General features: G+C 45.6%; 1 protein-coding gene across 5 annotated transcripts in view; it reads left to right on the top strand.

Annotated features, from left to right (window-relative positions):
- The first annotated feature begins 307 nt into the window (after positions 1 to 307).
- NISCH (nischarin) overlaps positions 308 to 26,500 on the top strand; it is a 79,402-nt gene continuing 53,209 nt past the window's right edge. For 2 of the 5 annotated variants that reach the window (XM_044300447.1, XM_044300448.1), the window contains exons 1-10: positions 312 to 671; positions 2,430 to 2,513; positions 5,276 to 5,458; positions 9,045 to 9,093; positions 11,402 to 11,565; positions 13,321 to 13,416; positions 16,504 to 16,599; positions 18,599 to 18,751; positions 21,346 to 21,414; positions 25,365 to 25,550. In XM_044300447.1, the coding sequence (XP_044156382.1) occupies positions 585 to 671; positions 2,430 to 2,513; positions 5,276 to 5,458; positions 9,045 to 9,093; positions 11,402 to 11,565; positions 13,321 to 13,416; positions 16,504 to 16,599; positions 18,599 to 18,751; positions 21,346 to 21,414; positions 25,365 to 25,550 (1,167 nt within the window). In that variant the 5' untranslated portion in view covers positions 312 to 584. Of the gene's footprint in view, positions 672 to 2,429; positions 2,514 to 5,275; positions 5,459 to 9,044; positions 9,094 to 11,401; positions 11,566 to 13,320; positions 13,417 to 16,503; positions 16,600 to 18,598; positions 18,752 to 21,345; positions 21,415 to 25,364; positions 25,551 to 26,500 lie in introns of all 5 variants that reach the window. The other 3 variants (XM_044300444.1, XM_044300445.1, XM_044300446.1) reach the window with 3 other exon arrangements.

Here is a 26,500-nt window from a genome sequence, read left to right on the forward strand (position 1 = left end):
AGTGGATGTAAAGCCTCTGCACTTGCACCACTACAAGCGCAAGATTGTCAGGGTCCGGTGATATGTCCACCCTGTCAATCAAGTAGCAGGGGGAGCCTCTACACCTGAGGGGACAGCACCTTTTTGATGAGAGGAATATATTCTCTCATCTCTAATTTATAGATATAGATAGACAGATACTGGTGTAAAGGATACCTGGTTTAGTTGCCCATAGCAACCAATCAGATTCCACGTTATATTTTTCAGAGCTCCGTTGAAAAATGAAAGGTAGAATCTGATTGGTTGCTGTTGACAAGTCAGTTTTCCTTTACACCAGTTTGATAATTCCCCCTATCTATCTGGGGACAGCACATTTGTATCACGCAGAACGATAAAGGAGGGCATTATTCTTCCAGCTGCCCATTCCTAACAGTGCCCTCCCGCCGTCCTCCTGTCATCCGACCAGTGCTGTGTTATCTTGTGAACTTGTCAATAAAGTTTGTTGAACTGGAATCTCGTCGTAAACAAACATGGCGGCTCCCGCAGCAGAAGGCGACGATTAACCCGGGTGGACCCGTGATTCTTTTCCGTCCCCACCGTAAACCATGGAGGACATGGCGGGGTTTATGGACGACGGCGAAGAGCAGCTACAGGTGAAGATCATCGGCTCGGAACTGGTGGAGAATTACACGGTCAGTGGGCAGGCCCTGTCATGTCTGCTTCATATCCTCCGGACTTTGCTTCTAATAGAATGCGGTTGTCAGACTGTTGAAAAACTACAGCTCCCAGCATGCCTTGACAGTCGAAGGGTGTGAGGGCATGCTGGGAGTTGTAGTTTTACGACACCTGGGACCTGCAGAGCCATCTGTCCATCCTTGTGGCAGCTATGGAGCACATTCAGTTATAAATAATTAAAAAATAATATTTCACTTTCCAAAACATTTTTTTAAAGAACAGTTCTGTTTATTGATCTCCTTAGGCTGCTTTCACGTGTATTTTATTAGTGATTTTTTAATTTTTTTTTTACACATTTTCTGGTGTGGTTTTTTTTGCTGTAAAACCCCAGATCCAGATGTTAGCTGAAGGTCTATGGGAAATATGAAAGGCACAACACAAGTTTTTGGTTTATCAGATGACGTGCTTTTTCTTTCTGGCTGTTGGCGTTTTTATGAAAACGCACGTGATGAGTAGACAGGGAAGAGATCTCTCTAAGGCTCCTTTCACACCTGCGTTCAGGTGTCTGCTCGTGAGCTCCGTTTGAAGGGGCTCACGAGCGGCCCTGAACGCAGCCGTCTGGCCCTAATGCATTCTCAGTGGAGGCGGATCCACTGAGAATGCATCCGCCTGCCAGCGCTCAGCCTCCGCTCCGCTCAGTGAGCGTACACCTGAACGCTGCAAGCAGCGTTCGGGTGTCCGCCTGGCCGTGCGGAGGCGAGCGGATCCGTCCAGACTTACAATGTAAGTCAATGGGGACGGATCCGCTTGAAGATGACACCATATGGCTCAATCTTCAAGCGGATCCGTCCCCCATTGACTTTCAATGTAAAGTCTGAACGGATCCGCTCAGGCTACTTTCAGACGTAGAAAATTTTTCTAAGTTATAATGCAGACGGATCCGTTCTGAACGGAGCCACCGTCTGCATTAAGATGAGCGGATCCGTTCAGAACGGATCCGATCGAACGCTAGTGTGAAAGTAGCCTAAACTGTAAAGTTGAACTGGCTTAGTAGCCCATAGCAACCTCTCAGATTTCACCTTTTTTAAGAGCTAATTTTGGAAAATGAAACCATCAATCTGATTGGCTGCTGGGTAAGCATGTTTTACTTTGTAACAATTTTAAGAAATTAAACACCCCCCCCCCCTCTAAAAATAAATAAAAATAAATGCAGAAGCCCTAATAGAAAGCAGCATGCACTTACTCTGGTGGTCTAACCGCTCAACACCAGTGCAAATTCCTGTTTGCTTTCCGTCATGGGATGCAGAGAAAAACTGATCCGTCATGACTCCCAATGCAAATCAATGGGAACAGATCCGTTTTCTTTGACACAATCTGACACAATAGAAAACGGATCCGTCCTCCATTGACTGTCAATGGAGTTTATGACGGATCCGTCTTGGCTTTGTTAAAGATAAGATGGTTGTATTATCAGTAACGGAAGCGTTTTTGATGAACCATGCTGGATCCAGTAAGAACGCTAGTGTGAAAGTAGCTTTAGTGAGGCTGTCTGCCATACTAAAAGTCCATACAAACAGACAGGAACTATGTAGAGTACATCGAGGGACATAAAAAATTCGGAAAAACGTTATTTTTATTTAAAAAATGACATAGAATATTCACATATAGGTTTTTAGTATGTGATAAAAATGATGGAAGTTTCCCCATAAACAGTATAGAAAGACTTTTTTTTTTTTTTTTTTTTTATATAACTTTTTGTCTTTTATGTGTCTTAGGTTTACGTCATAGAAGTTTATACTGGCATATACAATTGGACTGTGAAGCATCGTTACAGTGACTTCTATGATCTTCATGAAAAGGTGAGTATGCCGGCAATGTTCTTACCTGAACGCCTGTTACAGTTCAGTGCTTTTCCATATGCTTCATATGGTATAGAGCAGTGGTGGTGAACCGTTTAGAGGCCGAGTGCCTAAACTGCAACCCAAAACCCACTTATTTATCACAAAGTGCCAACACGGAAATTTAACCTGAATACTACAGTCCAATATAGTGTATCATAATCATTTAGCTATAATAGCTGCCTACATTCAGTGCGCTGCCTGCGCTGATGAATGTCAGGAAAAGTCTAAAGCATATTGGTACGCCTTATACTTTTTCCAGGGTGCGGGTGCCCACAGAGAGGGCTCCGAGTGCCGCCTCTGGCACCCGTGCCATAGGTTCGCCACCACTGGTATAGAGTGTTGTACCCATGCTAATCAGATATTGATGGCATATCCTGATATTAGGCCATCATTATTAAAATCCTGAAAAACCCCTTTAAGGTTACATATAGGATGATAGCCTTCTATATCTATCTACATATTAAACTATAGTTGTATTCTAAGAATTTCATTAAAAATATTTTTACTTTGAGGGTCTTTTTGTTGGGCAGGTATCTCTATTTGGTTTACTTGGGTCTCATTCCGATATATCTGAACATCCGTTTTATTCCTGGAGGGAAACTGATGCCAGAACTGCTCCCATTGTTTTCTATCGGTTTGTTTCTGGCATCTGGTACATCAGTTGTAATACCTGGTGTCTCCCTGCACCAGAATGAAAAATACACTATGTAGGGTTATTCTGTCTGTTTCTGACTATGGATGCTGGATGGGTGCACAAAAGGCACAAAAATGTTTTTTTGGCAAATGTGAATCCAGTCCTAAAGGGGTTGTCCGTAAGGCTACTTTCACACTAGTGTTTTGGCTTTCCGTTTGTGAGATCTGTCATGGGCTCTTACAAGCGGTCCAAAACTGATCAGTTTTGCACTAATGCATTCTGAATAGAAAAGGATCCGCTCAGAATGCCTCAGTTTGCCTCCGTTCAGTCACCATTTCGCTCTGGAGGCGGACACCAAAACGCCTGACAAAGCGGAGCCAAACCGTCCTGGCACACAATGCAAGTCAATGGGGACCGATCCGTTTTCTCTGACACAATCTGGCACAATAGAAAACGGATCCATCCCCCGTTGACTTTCAATGGTGTTCAATACTGTTGTGCTTTTTCATAAGTTGGATCCGTCATGGCTATAGAAGACATAATACAACCGGATCCATTCATGACGGATGCATGCGGTTGTATTATTGTAACGGAAGATCCGCAAAAAACGCTAGTGTAAGTGAGCACTTCCCTGACAATAACAGATTGATGACAGAGAACCTGCTCAATGAAATCAGATTTTACAAAATGGGAATAGCCACTGTTGGATAACTTAAAGGGATTCTGTCAGACAGATCTTCGATACAGAACTGTTCATATCATCATATCCGTCTCCTTTATCTAAATAAAAATATACTAGTTTTACCCCCACCTGTCCTTTCATTTTTGATAATCGCTTTTATTTATACACTAATTGCCTTCATAAGGAGCCCAGCGCGGCTGTTAATTATTCTCTCCTCAGCTTTTTTTTCCCCGCAGTGCGCTGGATATCTTGCGCCTGCGCTGTTTACAGAACAACTGCGCATGCACCACTACACTTCCGGATAGTAGCGCATGAACAGTTGCTGTTCTGAAAGTGGATGTAAAGCCTCTGCACTTGCACCACTACAAGCGCAAGATTGTCAGGGTCCGGTGATATGTCCACCCTGTCAATCAAGTAGCAGGGGGAGCCTCTACACCTGAGGGGACAGCACCTTTTTGATGAGAGGAATATATTCTCTCATCTCTAATTTATAGATATAGATAGACAGATACTGGTGTAAAGGATACCTGGTTTAGTTGCCCATAGCAACCAATCAGATTCCACGTTATATTTTTCAGAGCTCCGTTGAAAAATGAAAGGTAGAATCTGATTGGTTGCTGTTGACAAGTCAGTTTTCCTTTACACCAGTTTGATAATTCCCCCTATCTATCTGGGGACAGCACATTTGTAAAACAGATGTGCTGTCCCCAAAATCTGATTTCATTTTACCCCCACCTGTCCTTTCATTTTTGATAATCGCTTTTATTTATACACTAATTGCCTTCATAAGGAGCCCAGCGCGGCTGTTAATTATTCTCTCCTCAGCTTTTTTTTCCCCGCAGTGCGCCATAATCTCGTGCATGCGCCAATGTTACACATGTCCGGGTCCACACTGTGTCCTGGCAGCAGCCTCATCCAGGGGAATCTGAAAGCTGGCGCATGCGCGGTGGTATGCAACCGTAAATGGCGCCCTTAGAAAGTACAACTTGTCCCACAAAAAACAAGCCCTCATAAGGCAATGTGAACAGAAAAATAAAAGTTAGGACTATGGAAAGGCAGGAAGTGAAAAACGAAAATGCAAAAATTTAAAATTGCAGGGTCCTCTGAGGGTTAAGCCATATTTCTATCAGTAAAATAAGAATTGAGCTATAATGAGTGTTTATAAGAAATAAGGAGGCATAAGCTGAGCTGTCTGATGGAACAGAGTAAAAAACAGAGCCTGCTACTAGAGAATCTCAAGGCTGTAAAGAGAAAGTGGCTCAACATTTGTTAATAAAGACCAGTTGAAAAAGTGATTTTTAGCTCAAAAGAAGTACAATGCAATAATAGCTCCCAAAAGTGTACATAGCCTTTAATTCTTTACCTGTGATGTTTGCTCTATTAATGTTTACTTGTGCATTTTAGCTTACAGCTGAAAACAAAATCGAGTGGAATTTATTGCCTCCAAAAAAGATTATCGGAAAGAACTCTAAAAGCTTGGTTGAAAAAAGACAGAAGGATCTGGAGGTCTACCTGCAAGCCCTGCTCGCAAAGTTCCCTGTCAACGTACCCAAAGCTTTATCACATTTCCTGCACTTTCACCTATATGTAAGTTCATTAAGAGTTAAAACTGACTGGCCGATGTGTAGCCTGTACACATGAGGCCCCAAAAAGTCATTCTGTCGTTTCCATAATGTTAGGTTTCACATTGCAGAATGAAGATTTGTTCCTCCTGGACACTATTTGTGCTTCTTTCTAGAATGGAATTTCATGTAAGACATGTGGATTTAGCATCAGACTTATTTCTACTTTCTTCTTCAACCTCTTAAAGCGGTTTTCAAAGTAAAAACTAATTGCAGAAGGCATGGGATGGTATTAAATGATTAAAAAAGTAACTTATACTTAATGTTCAGAAGCCCCCTCACTCAGATCCTCCCTACATCTGCAGCTATGACATCATTGTTTTTGGCTGTAGCGATCACGTCCTGTGTCCCCACCTGACTGCTGCAGCCAGTCACAGGCCGCAGCGGCACATGGCACAAGACTTCTAAGGCCAACAATTGGCTGCAGCAGTCACGGGAAGTATATTGGCATGTCACTACTGCAGTCATGAAAACAAAGCCTGGCAGGGAGGATTATAGCAGTGGTACTGAAACAGAGGGAGTTTTGAATGGTCAGTATAACTTTTTTTTTTTTTTATCATTTGGTACCTGCTCATGCCGTACAATTACTTTTTTAACTGTGACAACTCCTTTAAATACCAAGGCAATTTTTTAGGATGGTGTAATGTTTTAATTTCCAACCTCCCCGCCTTCAATGAGCCATAACTTTTTAGATTTTTCTGTCGACATAGATGTTTGATCATTTGGTTTTTGCAGGGGTGGTGTTACAGCATCGTACATATATTGCATTAAAAAACTGAAAATGTCAGATCGGTGCGGGTCCCTAAAGCGAAGAGGAGCGCACTGAGCATGAGGGACGTGTTTGCTATTCACTTCTATTGGTGTTATGAAAATAGCTGAGCGCTGGCTCTGCTATTTTTGGAACTCTCATAAAAGTGAATAGGGAGCTCACCACGCAAGAACGGCCACCACTCCATTTACCTCTATGAGTCAGCGCTCAGCTATTTTCGGCACTCCCATAGAATGGAATGGACGGTGGTCGTGCGAGGGGCCCCGTTCTAGAGAAAGGTGCAGGTCCCAGTGGTGAGACCCCCGTATCGGCCACCAATATATGAGATGGGCCAACACCTTTTAATATTTTGAACATTTTTAGACGTGCTGATACTAATTACCGTATTTTTCGCCCTATAAGACACCCACAGGACACTTAGGTTTTAGAGGAAGACAGTAAGGAAAAAATGTTTTTTTATTAGACCTCAGGTCAGACCACCAATCAGACCCCCAATGTTAATCAGACCTCAGCTGACAGCCCCAATCAGACCTCTAATGTTAATCAGACCCCAATGTGAATGACCCCCAATCAGACCTCAGATAAGAGCCCTATATGCCTCTCGTCAGCCCCCATTGCTGCTTATCAGCCCCCATGTTTCTCATCAGCCCTCAGCCATAGAGCACAAAAGAAAAAACACTTGCCTCTCCTGCTCCGGACGCCGCTGCTCCTCACCGCCCACGATCTTTTTCCTCCTGCCTTAGGCTGTGCTGTGATCCGAGCCTTCACCACTTCCCGATCCTCCGGTACTAATGAGTGCTTTCATAATGGAAGCATTCATTAGTATTCACTCCATAAGATGCAGGGGGGAAAAAATGAAACTTATGGGGCGAAAAAATACGGTATGTCTTTTTTGTATTTTCTTTTAGTTATGTAAAATGGGAAAGGTTTTTGTATTTATTATTTTAAAAGGGTTTACTGATATTTTACAACTGATGACCTATCCTCTGATGACCTATTGACTTTCAATGTAAAGTCTGAACGGATCCGCTCAGGCTACTTTCACACTTAGAAAATTTTTCTAAGTTATAATGCAGACTGATCCGTTCTGAACGGAGCCACCGTCTGCATTAATATGAGCGGATCCGTTCAGAACAGATCCGATCGAACGCTAGTGTGAAAGTGAACAGAGCTTAGCCGCTCCCACTCTAGTTGATACAAGTCGTGACGTCAGTGGGCGGGCGGCCCGGCGGTAAATAGTGAGAAAGCAGCGGCGCTACTGGAGCGCCGCTGCCTTCTCAAACAGCTGATCGGCGGGGGTCCCGGGTGTCGGACCCCCGCCGATCAGAAGCTGATGATCTATCCAGAGGATAGATCATCAGTTAAATGAAGGTGCAGAACCCCTTTAAGTCCATCTGTATTACCGTGTAGACTGGGATTTACCTGCCATCCTCCACACACAATGATTGGTTTATGGATTCTTCTACTATCACAACTGCTGCAAGTGCTGATGTAATGTAAATAGTGTCTCTCACATATACAGGTATATGATAGACGATATGGACATGAGGAAAAGGCGTTAACACACACTGTAGGAATACCAGTTTATCATCTTTTAGTATATCACTGGTATGTCATTATGATGGCAGTGGTCTGTTTTGCTGAGCAAGACTTCAGCTTTGGGCGGCCGTGGCCGTATTGAGGCCTGCAAAAGGCAGGTCAGCAATCCACCGCCGCCGGTCATGTGCACCCCGCATCACGAATGCTGACCCATTCACTTGAATGGGTCCGCAGTTCCGGAGATGCGGAACGGAACACCGGAAGCACTACGGACTGCTTCTATGGTGTTTCTTTCCGTGGTTCCACACCGCAAAAAAATATGAAGTCATATTTTTTTGCGGTTCGGAAATACCACGGACCCATTCAAGTTGAATGGGTCTGGCCCGCTGCACGGATGTTGGGGACCGCAATGCACGGAACGGCCGCACTACGGCCGCATGCATGAGGCCTTAACCAAAGAGCTATCAGTTCTTTGGGTGTAGCTCTGGCACCAAAAGCACACAGTTTTGTCGATATTGTCGTGGACAGAGTTTGTCACTCCAATGGGAGCAACGCTGACCTCAGTGGGAGCAGCGCTGTAGTAGCGAGCTCCCTTCAATGCACAGTTGATGACGTTGTGTAGTTCCACCGTTGACTTCCGGCCACAGAGCTGCACCCGAAGAGCTGATCAGTTAGGAGTGCAAGGTGTCAAATCCCAGAGCTAGTTATAGGATGAATAAGATGTCACTCCATAAAAGATGGATGGCCTTTTTAAGTGGTGGCATAGCCCACGGAAGACCAAGAAAAATAAATATAAAGCATCTCAAACATCACCTCAGATAAGGCTTCACATGAGCGGACAGAACTCAGGAGTGACAGTCTGCAAATAGACTGATTTGTAACCACCTGTATCACAAAAACTGCTGAAAATGTTTAATAAAGACCAATTGGAAAAATATTTTTTAGCCCAAAATGAGTAAACAGGTACTTACCTGTTTCAAATTCGTTTTTTTTTTTTCTCAATACTGATACTCGATTAGAGGAGTGTTTTGCTTCATGACTGTATATGTGTGCTTTATATAATTTATATATATATATATATCTGGTACCCTTATTGCTAATCATGTATTCTGCTAGAAATACTGTGAGTTTAGCACAATAACTTATTTCCATTCATGTCTGTAGCATTGCTGCCTGTCTGGATGTCACAGGCACATGAATGTCATGTGGTTGTCCTGTGATAAAGAATCGTTTGTCTTTACAGGAAATCCATGGAATTGCAGCTGTCCTGGCTGAGGAGCTTTTCCATAATGGTAATTTTGACATGTAACTGAATAAATGTGATGCAAAGAGCTTATGATGTTGCTTTATCCCACATAGATTGTGAGTTAACAAGGGTTATTACCCGAGCTGAACCATCCATTTTTATTATGCTAAATTATCCTTTATCAAATACTTGGGATTCACGTCCCTACCTATTCCTTGGTTGAACTTGATGGACTTATGTATTTTTTCAACCATATTAACTATGTGACTTTCAGATTTATTCTTGAAATAATATCCACAGCTGTATAATGGATACCCCATTTTATAAAGTGCCTTTCTCACAAAGAAAACCTTTTTTCAGATGGAAGCTATCGCCATTAACTAATTGCCCCTGTCAGGCTTCTTGCACACCAGGCAAACCCCTTATTTTGCAGGGAAAGTTGCTGTTGGTTACATGTTCTCCCTTCATCATCCCTATAAGTAAAATTTAGTATTACATGGCAAACGGAGTCTGCCAGAGCATCTACAACTCTCAGCATGCCCAGGGAGAACGCATACAACTCTCAGCTAGCATGCCCAGGCAGAGCGCATACAACTCTCAGCCAGCATGCCCGGGCAGAGCACAGGCAACTCTCAGCCAGCATGCCCGGGCAGAGCACAGGCAACTCTCAGCCAGCATGCCCGGGCAGAGCACAGGCAACTCTCAGCCAGCATGCCCGGGCAGAGCACAGGCAACTCTCAGCCAGCATGCCCGGGCAGAGCACAGGCAACTCTCAGCCAGCATGCCGGGCAGAGCACAGGCAAGTCTCAGCCAGTATGCCCATGCAAAGCACAGGCAACTCTCATCCAGCATGCCCAGGCAGAGCACAGGCAAGTCTCGGTATGGTCAGGCAAAACGCTCAGCAAGCAATGGCAGGCAGCAGATGTTGGGGCATCCTAATTGTTGTAATTTCACAGAGCCTCAGATCACAGGTCATAATTGTAGATAACCTGGAACACCTTCTGTTTGTGACTATGAAATGACAATATTCCAAACACCTCACCTTTGCTTAAAAAGAAGCTGTTACCACAAAATGCAGAGCAATCTGGAGGCAGCGTGTTATAGAGCAGGAGGAGCTGAACAGATTGATATATAGGTTTTTTTTGGGAAAAGATTCAGTAATTTATACATTTATATCTCTGCTCTTTTTATACTTGTCCGCCCCTGTATACAGCTGTCAGTGACTGACGGCTATCTGTATGCACACTTACATTGATGGCATTCTCGATCACTGATAACACCTCCAGTGTGTACAACTGAAATCAGAAAAAGCAAAGATATAAATGTATAAAATTAATAAAGTTTTACTGAATCTTTTCCTACAAAATTATATATTAATCTGCTCAGCTCCTCCTGCTCCATAACATACTGTGTGCAGCCTACACTGCATTTTGTGGTGACAGGTCCTCTTTAAATGGTCACTGTCGTTTCAACAAACTTTTCATAAATCATAGTACATATGAGTACAAGAATCTCAGTAATATATCTTAGAGAAGAATGTCTTTCTTCCCTCTGCCCCTTAATAAACTAACAGTCTCTGTTGAATCTGTAGAGAAGATGCATGTCAGTTTGCTGATTTATCAGATTTACATACTGCCCATAGAAGTCTATGGAGAGGGGAGGCGGAGGAGCAATGAGGAAGTGCTGGGAGACACACGCAGACACGCTGCCTATAGAAGTCTAAGGGCCGCTTCACACGAGCGGATGCCGTGCGTGGCATCCGCTCCGTGAAAGAGTGCCAAGACCCGCTGCAGACTGCAGAGGCACGGAGCAGTAACAGTCATGTTACTGCTCCGTGCCTCTGCAGTCTGCAGCGGGTCTTGGCACTCTTTCACGGAGCGGATGCCACGCACGGCATCCGCTCGTGTGAAGCGGCCCTAAGGCGTGGGGTGAGGAGGATTGAACTGTTAGAGGGAGAAAAGGACAAAATTTGTTGAAAGTACAATGACCATTTAAAGGGGTTGTTTGGGTTCTAAGCTTAATTCCCTTGAAAGGGAGTTGATCTACATTAACCTGGCACAGACACTATACAGTGGGATGAGCCGTCTACTTCTGACTCCATGGTGGCTGCTGAGAGCAGTTAAAAAGTGGATGGTACCTGGTGTCTGAGCCTTTGATATTGATGACGTATAGGTCATCGTGATCTAGAAATCGGAAAACCCCTTTAAAATGAAGTGCCAACAGTTTGCAGAAGTTTAGGCACGCTAGCTGAGGAGAAAAGTGGGATCAAATGTGGAAAGTAAATTGTAGAAGATAAATTATGGTTTATTGGGTAAAATTGTTAGTTGACATTGTTTTATTTGACTTTCTTCAAGGTGAGCAGTTACTTGTAGCAGGGGAAGTATTTCATATGAGGCCTCTTCAGCTATATGCAATAACAGAGTTACTGCGCCACGCCAAACCAACATGCATCAACGGGGATGCCAAAACCGACCTGGGACATATACTTGACTTTACTTGTAGGCTCAAGTATTTAAAGGTAAACCATATGAAGATATGTGGTGATGATATGTGTGTAACCATTTTTACACTTGGGGTCTATTCAGATGTCCGTAAGTGTTTTGCAGTCCTCAAGTTGCGGATCCACAAAACATGAATACCGGCCGTGTGAATCCCGCATTTTGCCGACCACACATGGCTGCCCCTGTGATAGAAATGCCTATTCTTGTCCGCGATTGCAGGCAAGAATAGGACATGCTCTATCTTTTTTGCAGGGCCGCAGAACGGAACTACGGATGCGGACATCTTTTGTGGCCCCATTGAAATGAATAGGTCAACACCCATTCTGCAAAATTGCGGAACGGACACACAACTACGGACGTCTGAATGGAGCCCTAGTCAGATTTTTTTTCATTTAGTTTTTAAAGAAGACATTTTGCTCGAAAATGCAATCTGAAAGCAGCATGTTATAGAGCAAGAGAAGCTGAGCAGATTGATATATAGATTCAGTAAAACTTGTAAATTAGGGCTGTTTCACACGAGCGGATGCCGTGCGTGGCATCCGCTCCGTGAAAGAGTGCCAAGACCCGATGCAGACTGCAGAGGCACGGAGCATTAACATGACTGATAATCCTCCGTGCCTCTCTGTGATCTCCTTACTACGAAATCACAGTGACAACTGTGATTTCGTAGTAAAGAAATCACAGAGAGGCACGGAGCATTAACAGTCATGTTAATGCTCCGTGCCTCTGCAGTCTGCATCGGGTCTTGGCACTCTTTCACGGAGCGGATGCCACGCATGGCATCCGCTCGTGTGAAACAGGCCTTATACTTTTATATATTTCCTTTTTTGCAGCCCTTTGAAGAGCTATTGGTGCAGGAGGAAGTGTTATCAGTGCCTGACAGCTATCTTTGTATACACAGAACGCTATCAGTCACTGATAATACCTCCTCCCTGTACCGATAACTCTTCACAGGAGGTGGAAAAAACTAAGGTATAGAGTAATCTTTTCCCACAAATATATAGCGCAAGAAATATGTATGGCTGCACACCGTTATACATGAAAACAATAGAACTAGGTATTATTCTGGATTAAAGTGGTACTATACCTACTATACATTAAAAATGTAAGCTCTTCGAGCACAATTTTGATCAAATGTGTGTTGGGCCCATCTATCAACGTCAAGGTGGCTTCTGCAGATGGGTACCTGACAATAACCTAACTGCCTCTCAGGCTTCTCATTCCCTCCTGCTCTATAACTTGCTGCTTTCAGATCGCATTGCATTTTGTGGTGACAGGTCCTCTCTAATCGTACAGGAAGTCTGACATCAGTTTTATCAATGCAAAACTGCTGACAGACATAGGTAGGAGCAAGGACAGGAGGTAATACATACTTCTGCATTTAATCAGTGCTGTACTGTAAAAATGTACATTGAATGCCATGGTTGCAGTTCCCACAGGTGCACGGGGGGGTCACGTGGCTGCAGTGCTTCAGGCTAACTGCAAGAGCAGCTTCTCGTTGGGTGCTACAGCAGTCATTCACAGCAGAGGGGAGAGGCTGTGGAACTGCTCATACACTGAGCCTGAAGCACTGCAGCTGGCAGTCACACACCCGATATACTTCCTGTGCACTTTTGGGAGCAGCGCTAGTTCATTTTTGTATCATTAATACTGCTGACAGACTCCCTTTAATCATCAGTATCGTATATTAGTAACTAGTCTCCTGACTTACTAGCAATAAGCTAATTTTCTTTTCTCTCCGATTTCATACGTTTTCTCATGTTCTTCCTCAGATCAGCGGCACTAGGGGTCCTGTAGGAACAAGTAACATACAAGAACATTTACTTCCATATGATCTTTCTGTATTTAAGTCACTTTGTCAGGTAGAGGTAAGTACTAGTACACTGTTCACTAAGTACATATTGTGTTTCTTTTCCGTTGAATACCAGAACTTACTATTAGAGGTATGGTGAATCAATTAGTATGAATTGATTTGTTCATCATAGTTCTTGAGCAGCGAAGGATTGTCCCTGGCTGCTCATTAGGCTACTCCCTGGTGCTTGATTGACAGGGCTGGACATCTCACCCAGCTCTGACAATCTCACGCCTGCGCTACTGCCCTACCTGAGCAGGGACTATGCATGCAACACTATATTTTCAGGGAGCTGCGTTTGTGCAGTTGCTGCGCCGGTAGCAGCAGCAGAGCCTCAGAGCTTGAGCCGCACCTCAGAACAGTGGCGCATGCCTACGATTGTCTAGGCTGGGCGAGCTGTCCAGCCCTGTCCATCAATCTGTGAGGTTTGCCTTTTCAGCAGCAGAGACAGCCCTTCACTGCTCAAGAACTTTTAGGAACAAATTGATCTCTACTTACCATTAAATCAAATGTTACGCAGATTAAAGCGTTGGCTTTCCCACTGTTTATTGTCTTCAAATTTGGCTGCTTGTTAGCTCAGTTGAACTAGGGTAAAGCTACTGTATAATCGGTGACTCCAGCTTACTTGTATTGTCTATTGTGGTTCTGAAGAGGTCTGAAATCCATTTCCCATTTCATCACGGGCTATTGCTCTGTCATAATGCACAGAGGCTCTTACACATTTGTTAGCTGTTGACTGACCACTTCTTCAGTTTACAGCAATCTCTTCTGACTCCTTGTCACGGATGGTGTTGCAGAAAACAAGAAGTAACAAATAAAGATCCGACTGACTTGATCCCAAACTAAGGAACAAAGGGGTGAGCCCTATTAAAGCCCTATAGCTCTCCCTGACTGCTCAGCCCATGCAAAGATCTCTGTGATAGAAAGTTGCATGTCCACGTACCTAGACTGAGTGACACCTGAAAACCCTATAATAGTGAGGGGACACAACCACCGGCTCCCTGCACTTAATACGGAGGGAGTCAGGGTCACCTAGAATCAAGCCAACAGGAAAACACAAATAAAGGGATAGACTTAACTGAGAAACCAGCAGTAGCAAACTTCTAGCAGTGAGCACAATCCAGGAAGTAGTATAAACCGCAAAGTGAGGCAGTATGGGAGGGGATATAAAGGGAGGCAATCACTGCTAATAGATGACAGCTGGAAGAGGGAGAAGAGATGTCAAAACGAAACCAAAACAAAAGAACATCATGCAGGAGGTACTGAAGAACGTCTGTCAGAACTTCTCAGAGATCTGGCGGTGACCCTCCTTGGCTGAGAATACATGTGTCCTGAAAAGGTAGAAAGCCACTGCCAGACACCACCTAGCAACTTACTTCCCTGAGAACAAAAGAATCAAGAAGTTGAAATCCAACATGCCCCTATAGTCATTAGTTGGCCAGTCAATCTCGCCAAAGTGTAGCTAATGTGTATCTCCTGGTTTGTTAGTACGTATGCTAATGCTCTCGTATACAGTGGCATGCAAAAGTTTGGGCCCCCCTGGTCAAAGTTACTGCTACTTTGAACAGTAAAGCAAGGAGTTGGACCTCCGCAGCTCTGATATTAATGGGGTTTTTGGATATTTTTTTAACTGATAACCTATCCAGAGGATATGCCATCAGTATCTGATTGGTGGTGGTCCGACATCTGGGACTCCCACCGATCAGCTGTTTGAAAAGGCACCAACTCTCCTGTTAGCACTGTGGTCTACAGCTTATCGTACACTGCACCATACATGGCACAACGGCTGTGCTTGGTATTGCAGCTACGCCCCATTCACTTGAATTGGTCTAAGCTGCACCTAGGCCATGTGACCTATGAATGTGACGTCTGTGGCCAAGGGAAAGCAGCAATAAGGCCGCAGTGTTAATTGGAGTGCTTGTGCCTTCTCAAACAGCTAATTGGCAAGGGTCCTCGAGTCGAACGCCCACCAATCAGATCCAGTTTATAAGGCATCAGTTGAAAAGTCTTGGAAAACCCATTTTAATGACATTTCCTGTGGATAGATCATCAGCCTTTTGACATGGCACAACCCCTTTAAATAGTAGGACAGTAAAAAAGTATCCAAAAACCAAGTAATGTAGACCTGGTTGGTCTTTCCACAATCCCACCAAGCGTTACATTTATGTTTAATCTAAACATGTAAAGCAATTGGATGTAATGTGATGTCATTATAGATGACACGTGACAGTCCAGCCTTGTAAACAGTACCAGTGTGTTCGGGGGAACAGGCTTCCCCAGTCCATCTAGAATGAAAGGTGGAGGAACTTGCAGTAGGTTTAAAGGGGTTGGCCCACAAACAACATATATCACCTGTCCCCTGGATGGGTGATTAATTATGTGATTGCTGGGACCCTGACCATTCATGAGAACAGGAGGCCTTGAGGTCCCTATGTGTATACAGCGGTAGTGCTCATGGGTGACCACCGCTCCATTCATTGTGTGATTGGGACTGCCTAGTATAGTTCAATAGAAGTGAATGAAGCAGTGATCTGATATGCACACTACTGCTGTATTCATACTATCCTGATCATGGAGGTCCCAGTGTTTAGGCGCCCAGCGAGCTTACATTTGTCATGTCCTGTGGACAATTTAAAATAATGGTTGTGTAGGTGCGCCTAGCCTTTAATGGCTACTACCAATATATTTGGTACTGCAGTTCAGTCAAATGGAGTGTGCTTCCACAGGAGAGCCAGCAGACCCCAAGCACCTTTTGTTCTGCTGATCAGTGTGTCCTGGAAGTCCCTGGGCTTTCTGAATATGAATTTACTGGTTAGAAAGCTGTATACGGCAAATAAACTTTCCATAACCTTCCTGGCAATATGTTATTTTGGTAGAAATTGTCATATTTTGTTTTTCCTTTTTCTTCCGACATTATTTCCCAACGATTGCCGCCAGACCTTTAAATGCTGATAGTCTTCCAGTAAAAGTTCATCTATCACGTGAAGCAGCTGACGGTCACCAGATTCTGATTCATGTAGTCAGCAGAGATAATTAATGCAGCATTTCAGGATGTGCCCTGCCCCCACTATTGTTCTCAGTAAAGGCCGATCATGTTTTTCAGATCTGCCATTCCGATGCCAAACTTATCAAAGGATTCACCTCGTGCAAGAAAACGCTGGCGACCATGACTGTTCAGTTTTCAACATCATCATTAAAGGTGCTGGTTTCAATAAATAGCAATGCCTTATGTCTGCACATTTTTTATTGCTAGATTTGCTGTTACACGGGCCAAGGTAGTAATGCAGCCTCCTCTCACGCAACATGTCAGAAACGCCATATATGTGGAAACCAAGGTTATAATGTACAGAGCTCCTACAAGCAGCGGCAAATAATCATAATGCTGCCGCATAATTCTCCCGCATCATAACGCCTGACGGTGGGTTTGTGTCCTGTGGAGTTGTACACACCATGTGACGCCATATTACTTAGTATTGCTACTGTGGGTGAATAGCATATATGGCATCTGATGGAGCCCAGTGAGTTATAAGCAGAAAAATGGACAGAGGCAACGCCTGATTATGCAGGATCACCAGGTTTAGGGCTCATTCAGACGGCCGTATGCTGTCAGCAAAAACGCAGATCTGTTTTTTTTGCAGACAGTTCAGCATGTCCGCAAAAAAAACAAAAAACGATTGAATTCCACATTTTTGCGGACCCATAGACTTCAATGGGGGCTATGTCACTGACAAGTATAGGACATGTTTTATTTGTTTTGCGGGAACGGAAGAAAAGGGACTGATAGAAGCTAATTGGCCCGTATCTAATCCGGAAAATTGCGCATCAGATGCGGCAAGGAACATACGGCCGCCTGAATGAGACTTTTATAGAGATATAAAAACTAGGTAATACACTTACCTTTCGGTGTTGTGTAAACCACAACAGTTCGATGAATGGGCTGTATTTCTATACAGCACAGTGAGCGGTGTCCACAGCTCTGTGTGTGACCGCTGGCCGTCTGTCGAATGGAGGAAGAATGAAGAAATACGGGACCTGTATCGCGGCGCTTTCTCCAGTAACAGACTTCCAGATTAGGTAGGTATATAAAATAGGTTCCTTTATTAATGCTACGCGTTTTGAGGGCGAATAGCACTCTTCATCAGGTATACAAAACATTGTATGCACGCTGAAGTGGGCTATTCGCCCTCGAAACACGTACCAGTATAAAGGAACCTATATTATACACTTGCCTAATCTGGAAGTCCGTTACTGGGGAAAGCGCCGTGATACAGGTCCTGTGTTTCTTCATTCTTCCTCCGATCTGATGGAACATGTTACAATGTCTCCACACAGAATCGGACAGAAAAATGTCTGTATGCCTGTGTATTGAAATAAAGGGACTCCAAGGTACACTATGGATCCCAAATATTTCTGTGGGGCCATTTTGCTACTGTAAACACATTGAAGATTGTACGAAGCGGTAATATGGTTATGTGTGTGAGACCTCACCATGCACAGGAAATCCACATTCAGACTTACAGGACTTCATTCCTCAGCATACAATGAGTGAGATTCTCTAATGTTATCCAGAACAAATTCTAATAAAAAATTACTTTTCTGTAGAGCCCTGATATTGACTTAGTGCATAAATGGTTTTATTGTATCAGTAAGGACAAAAACCAAAGCTAGTCAACATATCCTAAAGTGCAGGGGTGCGTCGCCAAGGCTGACAATACATAATCAAACACAATTGGTGTAGCATAAAGCTGAAGCCTGCTCTCCCTGAATGCATTGGAGGCTCTTAGGCACCAGAAGAGGTCAAATACAGACTGGGCCTAGTATATGTGGAACCTGTCTCCCCTAAATTTATTGGAGGCAAGTTGGCACCAAAAGAGGTAGCATTTTGTGTAGGTTCCTGTTCAAAAGAGGTCACATTGCCGTAGTAGATGGGCACAAACTATTTTAATTAAAATATACTTGCTAAGAACCTCTGTGAGCATGGCATTAGTTCATATATTCTGTGTTTGCAGGGAGCTGTTGCATTGTATTATCAGATGTCTCTAATAAACTGAGTTCTAACATGGACATGCACATACAATACATCCGCAGCCTCAGACTTCGAGTACATTTTAAAGTACTATTTGTGTAAAATAAACATTTTTATGATGTGTGCCATAGTGTGATGCTTTCTAAAGCAGACTGGCTGTGGCTTATTTCAGGACATCTTGGTACCAGAAGCTCTTGAATTTGATCATTGGGTGGCAGAAGGCACGTCTTCAGATTGTCCTATTACAGCTGTGGTTCCAAAATGGAGTGCTCTGACCACTGTGGATATGAGCCACAATCAGATCTCCTCTATAGATGATTCAGTGGTAAGAATGCTTCTGTATTATGTGCAAAAGGGTTCTAGACAGACGGAAGGAGAGAGAGACACGGAGGGAGGGAAGGAGACAGAGACACAGAGGGAGAGAGGGAGAGGGAGAGACACGGAGGGAGGGAGAGGGAGAGACACGGAGGGAGGGAGAGGGAGAGACACGGAGGGAGGGAGGGAGAGGGAGAGACACGGACGGAGGGAGGGAGAGGGAGAGACACAGATGGAGGAGAGGGAGACACAGATGGAGGAGAGGGAGAGACACAGATGGAGGGAGAGGGAGAGACACAGATGGAGGGAGAGGGAGAGACACAGATGGAGGGAGAGGGAGGAGACACAGATGGAGGGAGGGAGTGGAGACACAGATGGAGGGAGGGAGTGGGAGAGACACAGGTGGAGGGAGGGAGAGACACAGAGCGAGGGAGAGGGAGAGACACAGGTGGAGGGAGGGAGAGGGAGAGACACAGGTGGAGGGAGGGAGAGGGAGAGACACAGGTGGGAGGGAGGAGGAGAGGGAGAGACACAGGTGGAGGGAGGGAGAGGGAGAGACACAGGTGGAGGGAGGGAGAGAGGAGAGAGACACAGGTGGAGGGAGGGAGAGAGAGGGAGAGACACAGGTGGAGGGAGGGAGGGAGAGGGAGAGACACAGGTGGAGGGAGGGAGGGAGAGAGAGAGACACAGGTGGAGGAGGGAGAGGAGAGACACAGGTGGAGGGAGGGAGAGGGAAGAGACACAGGTGGAGGGAGGGAGAGGGAGAGACACAGGTGGAGGGAGGGAGGAGAGGGAGAGACACAGGTGGAGGGAGGGGAGAGAGACACAGGTGGAGGGAGGGGGGAGAGGGAGAGACACAGGTGGAGGGAGGGAGAGACACAGTGGGGAGGGAGGGAGGGAGAGGGAGAGAGACCAGGTGGAGGGAGGGAGGGAGAGGGAGAGACACAGGTGGAGGGAGGGAGGGAGAGGGAGAGCACAGGTGGAGGGAGGGAGGGAGAGGGAGAGACACAGGTGGAGGGAGGGAGAGGGAGAGACAGGTGGAGAGACACAGATGGAGAGAGGGAGAGACACAGGTGGAGGGAGAGGGAGAGACACAGGTGGAGGGAGGGAGAGGGAGAGACACAGGTGGAGGGGGGAGAGGGAGAGACACAGGTGGAGGGAGGGAGAGGGAGAGACACAGGTGGAGGGAGGGGAGGGAGAGACACGGTGGAGGGAGAGGGAGAGACACAGGTGGAGGGAGAGGGAGAGACACAGGTGGAGGGAGAGGGAGAGAACAAGGGAGGAGAGGAGAGACACAGGTGGAGGGAGGAGAGGAGAGACACAGGTGGAGGGATGAGAGGGAGAGACACGAGGTGGAGGGAGGTAGGGAGAGACACAGGTGGCAGGGAGAGGGAGAGGAGAGACACAGGTGGAGGAGAGGGAGAGGGAGAGACACAGGGGAGGGAGGGAGAGGGAGAGACACAGGTGGAGGGAGGGAGAGGGAGAGAGGGAGAGACACAGGTGGAGGGAGGGAGAGGAGAGACAGGTGGAGGGAGAGGGAGAGACACCCAGGTGGGAGGGAGGGAGAGGCGAAGAGACACAGGTGGGGAGGGAGGGAGAGGGAGAGGACACAGGTGGAGGGAGGGATAGGGAGCGACACAGGTGGAGGAGGAGAGGGAGAGGACACAGTGGAGGGAGGGAGAGGGAGGACACAGGTTGGAGGGAGGGAGAGGGAGAGCACAGGTGGAGGGAGGGAGAGGGAGAGACACAGGTGGAGGGAGGGAGAGGGAGAGACACAGGTGGAGGAGAGGTGAGAGACACAGGTGAGGAGGGGCTAGACACAGGTGGAGGGAGGGAGAGGGAGAGACACAGGTGGAGGGAGGGAGGAGACACAGGTGGAGGGAGGGAGAGGGAGAGACACAGGTGGAGGGAGGGAGAGGGAGAGACACAGGTGGAGGGAGGGAGAGGGAGAGAACACAGGTGGGAGGGAGGGAGAGGGAGAGACACAGGTGGAGGGAGGGAGAGGGAGAGACACAGGTGGAGGGAGAGGGAGAGACACAGGTGGAGGGAGAGGGAGAGACACAGGTGGAGGGAGGGAGAGGGAGAGACACAGGTGGAGGGAGGGAGAGGGAGAGACACAGGTGGAGGGAGGGAGAGGGAGAGACACAGGTGGAGGGAGGGAGAGGGAGAGACACAGGTGGAGGGAGGGAGAGGGAGAGACACAGGTGGAGGGAGGGAGAGGGAGAGACACAGGTGGAGGGAGGGAGAGGGAGAGACACAGGTGGAGGGAGGGAGAGACACAGGTGGAGGGAGGGAGAGGGAGAGACACAGGTGGAGGGAGGGAGAGGGAGAGACACAGGTGAAGGGAGGGAGAGGGAGAGACACAGATGGAGAGAGGGAGAGGCACAGATGGTGGGAGGGAGAGGGAGAGACACAGATGGTGGGAGGGAGAGGGAGAGACACAGATGGAGGGAGGGAGGGAGGGAGAGACACAGAGGGAGGGAGGGAGGGAGAGGGAGAGACACAGATGGAGGGAGAGAGAGGGAGAGACCCCATCAGAGGGAGAGGGAGATATAGATAGATAATTTGGGTTTAACTTTTCTTTTATGTACTTTTTTTTTGCAGAAACTTACTCCGAAAGTAGAATTTCTGGCCTTGAGTCATAATCATATATGCTTAATAGAGAATCTACAGGTAAAGATATCATGTGCATATACCAATGATTCTCATCCTCATATACAGTTGTCATTAACAAACCCGCTGTTTAGGTGTATCTCTATAGCGGCTCTAGTTGCTGTCATAGCCTTCCCCCACTTTAGCAGCTTCCTGGCCTGCCTAGTCTCAGAAGTGGTAGATGCAGGTAAGGAAGAAGGACAGGCTGTTATTGAGACAACGCGTTTACAGCCAAAACTAAGTGGTCTGGGCAAAACTGGAAAGAAAAATAACATGTTTCTGCTGTGTCAGCAAGTCTGGCTTTTTGCATATCTGCATAGAGATGGATGAAGCTCTGTCATTTGTGTAGAACACATTTTTCTCAATGCCAAGCATGAAACTTCTTCTGTCTGGCTATAGCAGATTAGGAAACCATAACCGTTGGTGCTATATAGTTAACATTTTAATTTTCCTTGGAATAACCCTTTAATGCAGTACTTGGTTATTTTGAACTCGCCTCATCTAGTTTCTGCGTATAGATTATTCTCTCATTTGGTTTACAAGGAGTACTATGCAGGTGGCTCACTCTGATTTGACACGACAGGTGCACAGGTTCAAAGAAGCACCCCCTGATTCTGGTAGATATAGTATAGATTGGGTAGAACCGGCACTCAAAACAGTCGGAATACACGTGGAAATTGAATAAAAATATTTATTAAACAATAAACACTATATCCTGTGTGCACCAGGGTAAAATTCATATAAAAAGCATATATAACATATGTGTCAACCAGAAGAGTATATATTTCTAGGGCACAAAAATCTGAATGCTAGGCACAGAGGGCTGCATCCGTGTCCCCCCACTTGGGTAAGGCTATTGGATCACAGTCGTCTGCGACGGAGCAGTACAGAGCTGGTTAAATATTGTGCTTCAGGTATATTCGAAGGCATATATTCACATGCAGATTTCACATAGTCCTAAATGCATACAATTAAAATCTTATGCCACCGTATAGGATATGGGATAGAAGATATTCAGGGATGATCTGTTTTACACCATGACTAGATTGTCCATCACCTATAGTAGTCTCAGAGTCTGAGTACACTGTATGCGAAAAGTCAATTGTCCAGCACGTCTGTTATCACCGTGCTTACGCCGCCTCTCGTACAGCGGTTCGGTATAGTTCCACTTAGATTTATATCACTCACTGTGTCCCGTGTAAGTTCACTCGGTTAGGTCTGCGGAAGGATTTCTGCCGTGGCGTCCCACGCTTCAGCCTTTCTCCGCTGTGTTTGTATCGGGTCCGGTTTTTTGCTTGGATCCCGTCTCTACTCTCGTGAGAGACCTGTGTTAGCTGTTTCACTTTCGTGAGTCTTACAGCACTTCTTTGTCTTACGTGAGTGAGTGGATAGATTTTAGTACATGGCCATGCACCGCTGAGATGGTTCTTTCACAGGTAATACCCACTGAGGAAGAGATAAGATATCTCGAAACGCGTCTGGGCGTATTACCTGTGAAAGAACCATCTCAGCGGTGCATGGCCATGTACTAAAATCTATCCACTCACTCACGTAAGACAAAGAAGTGCTGTAAGACTCACGAAAGTGAAACAGCTAACACAGGTCTCTCACGAGAGTAGAGACGGGATCCAAGCAAAAAACCGGACCCGATACAAACACAGCGGAGAAAGGCTGAAGCGTGGGACGCCACGGCAGAAATCCTTCCGCAGACCTAACCGAATGAACTTACACGGGACACAGTGAGTAATATAAATCTAAATGGAACTATACCGAACCGCTGTACGAGAGGCGGCGTAAGCACGGTGATAACAGACGTGCTGGACAATTGACTTTTCGCATACAGTGTACTCAGACTCTGAGACTACTATAGGTGATGGACAATCTAGTCATGGTGTAAAACACAGATCATCCCTGAATATCTTCTATCCCATATCCTATACGGTGGCATAAGATTTTAATTGTATGCATTTAGGACTATGTGAAATCTGCATGTGAATATATGCCTTCGAATATACCTGAAGCACAATATTTAACCAGCTCTGTACTGCTCCGTCGCAGACGACTGTGATCCAATAGCCTTACCCAAGTAGGGGGACACGGATGCAGCCCTCTGTGCCTAGCATTCAGATTTTTGTGCCCTAGAAATATATACTCTTCTGGTTGACACATATGTTATATATGCTTTTTATATGAATTTTACCCTGGTGCACACAGGATATAGTGTTTATTGTTTAATAAATATTTTTATTCAATTTCCACGTGTATTCCGACTGTTTTGAGTGCCGGTTCTACCCAATCTATATTCTCTCATTTGATTTTGGCCACAAGGGTGGTATCGTGTCCAACACCGGGGTTTGTTTGGTTTGGAAAACCCATTTTGAAATACCCTATTAGAGAATTTTTATTTAGTACAGGGGTGCCCCTCATTTGGGTCCTTGATCAAATAGCCAATGCCACAAAGAGCATATCTCACGGTGTAGGACCCTATCTTTATGTATGATATATGGACATCCTGCTGATGTCAATGGGCACCATGCACTGTCTTATTTCACCTGCCATGGGCGCTACAGTGGTTGAACACTTGCTGTCTTGCCTTAAACATTACTGTTGACCATCAGCAGTGGAGCCTTCTAACAAAAGGTGATTTCCAAAGTGCACATGCAGTTTAAAGGGGTTTTCCAAGACTGGACAAGACCCCTCCGGGCCCTTGAAAGAAAAAACCTTGTCACACCTTTTCACTGTACACAGTTTCCAGACCCCTGAGAATTTTTTGTAGAGTCCTTAAAATTAGGACTCATTTGCATTTCATGTGACATCTAAAATCATTGTTTGCAGGTAGTTGCTTACCCTGTGTAAACAGGGATTTGCTGCTGGCAACCAATGAATCTGGGAATGAAAGATCGTAGTAGTGATCATTCATCTCATACAGAGAAAATAATTGCTGCATGTAAATGCAGCTCTACTGCGCCTGAACAATGGGGCAATGATCGAGATTGAACCGTTCATTCCCGACCATTGCCCTGTTCGTCAGCCTATGCTAAAGGCCCCTTAGCCTGTTCGAGAGAGAACACTTTTGACAGCTGTCAGCCAATGTTCAGCTGACGGCTGTCTCTCCAGACTCCCTAATACACATGCACGCTTGAGCGAGCATAACTGTGTTTTCAATAGGGACAATGGAGTCTGCCGCAGAAGCAAAGGTACTAGGCAGTTAATGGGGGTCTGCCAGCAGTTTTGACCATATTAAACTGCTGAGAGCAGTAGGTAGCGGCTGGGGAAAGCAAGACAAACATACCTTTAATGGCCCCTTTTACTATTAGAAGTAATTTGAATAAAGCATTTTATTCTGCCAGATTGTGGTTTTGAAAGTGCACTGGAGGCGGAGCTTCACTGTGAAGTGCTTTCTGCATTAAGCTGCTTTAAAGCCCCTCTCCTCTGTTCTGAGTGACAGCTATAGCATCCAACCAGGAGGCCACTACAGCTGTCAAGCAGAGGGGAGGGCCTGTGAAGCAGCTTAATGCAGAGAGCACTTCACAGTAAAGCTCTGCCTCCAGGGATCTGGCAGAATAAAAGTTCATATTCACCCTGCTCCTGAAAAAAACTTCACTAAAGAAATGTTTGTATTGCTCCCTCACACCCCTGCCTAGTACTGTCAACGTTTTAGCATGATCCTTAGGCTACTTTCACACTTGCGGCAGGACGGATCCGACAGGCTATAATGGGGACGGAGCGGCGGTCCGGCGGCACGGCGAAATAGCCGCAGGACGGATCCGACAGGGTGAACAGCCTGTCTAATCCGTCCTGCCGCAAGTGTGAAAGTAGCCTTAAGACTCCGCCTGAAATCCATCAGTCTGATCCTTCTTTGCCCTGAAATTGTCTGGTTTCTTGATGATGCATCTAATTTGTATGACCAACTCATGTTGCTAATGAGTGATAACGTAGAGGTGTTTTTTTTTTTTTGTCTTCTTATTTAGCACTTGTACAACCTCGTTCACTTGGATCTTTCTTACAATAAGCTTTCCATATTGGAAGGAGTTCACTCAAAAATTGGGAATATTAAAACGCTTAATTTATCTGGAAACCTTCTTGAGAACCTCAAAGGACTTAATAAGTTGTATTCTCTTGTCAACTTGGACCTTAGCAACAACAAGATTTCACAGGTAAGCAACCATTCCCTCCTCTTCCTTTTATTTAGTTTTATTCCTATGTCATTCCTAAATATAGTCCTTGTATGTGGCCTAGGGAGGTTGGTATTGTAGATTATATTGGTGTGCTGATGTGTCTGCGATGTGTTGCGCGACATATACAGTACAACTACACTGAAACATGTGTCGCACAACATATTTTAGAATGCTAGCCTATGGTTTCGCACTGCGACATGCTGCAACTGCGACACGACAGTTGTACAAAAACCCATCTTCGACTGTTGCGTCGAAGTTGCAGCATGTTGCATGTCGCAGTGCGACACCGTAGACTAAAATGATAAAATATGTTGTGTGTCATTACAGCGACAAATAATCGCGCGACAAATGTCGTCATGTAGCGCTAGCCTTACTCTTATGCCAGATAAATTGCTGATCTGGTTACTACCAGCAGCACCAGTTAGCAGTGCTACTTTCCTAAAACATATTTGCTTACAACATGAAAAGTTAGCAGTGCTGAGATGTTCACCTCCACTTGTAGCTGTAGGAATTTCTTTACACGGGGTCACCCAGGCTTCAAATAAATGCATAGACCCTGCTCCTCCCTTTTTAGCTCCTCTGTTATTTGTTATACAGAGTTGCTGATGTGTGCTAACCTGAGCTCAGGAAACAGAACACTCGAGAATGATATAGTGTCAGATATAGTGTCCCAGGGGTCATCTTAAAGGGGTTGTGCAAGAAGGGGGGGACATGTAAAGGGAAGATAATTTACCTGCTTCCCGGCGCTGGCTCCCCGCTCCTTCTCCTCCAGGCTTGGTCTGCTCCGCTGGGCTTCCTCGATGTCAACATTCGGTTTGAAATTGCCGCGGCCAATTACTGGCAGCGGCAGTGACTGGCTTTCCTTACGTTATGACAAATGGTCCCATGATTCGGTCTCCGGTGCGGCCAGTGATTGGCTGCAGCGATGT

The sequence above is a fragment of the Bufo gargarizans genome, chromosome 7 (assembly GCF_014858855.1).
Source record: "Bufo gargarizans isolate SCDJY-AF-19 chromosome 7, ASM1485885v1, whole genome shotgun sequence".
NCBI classification, from domain to species: domain Eukaryota; kingdom Metazoa; phylum Chordata; class Amphibia; order Anura; family Bufonidae; genus Bufo; species Bufo gargarizans.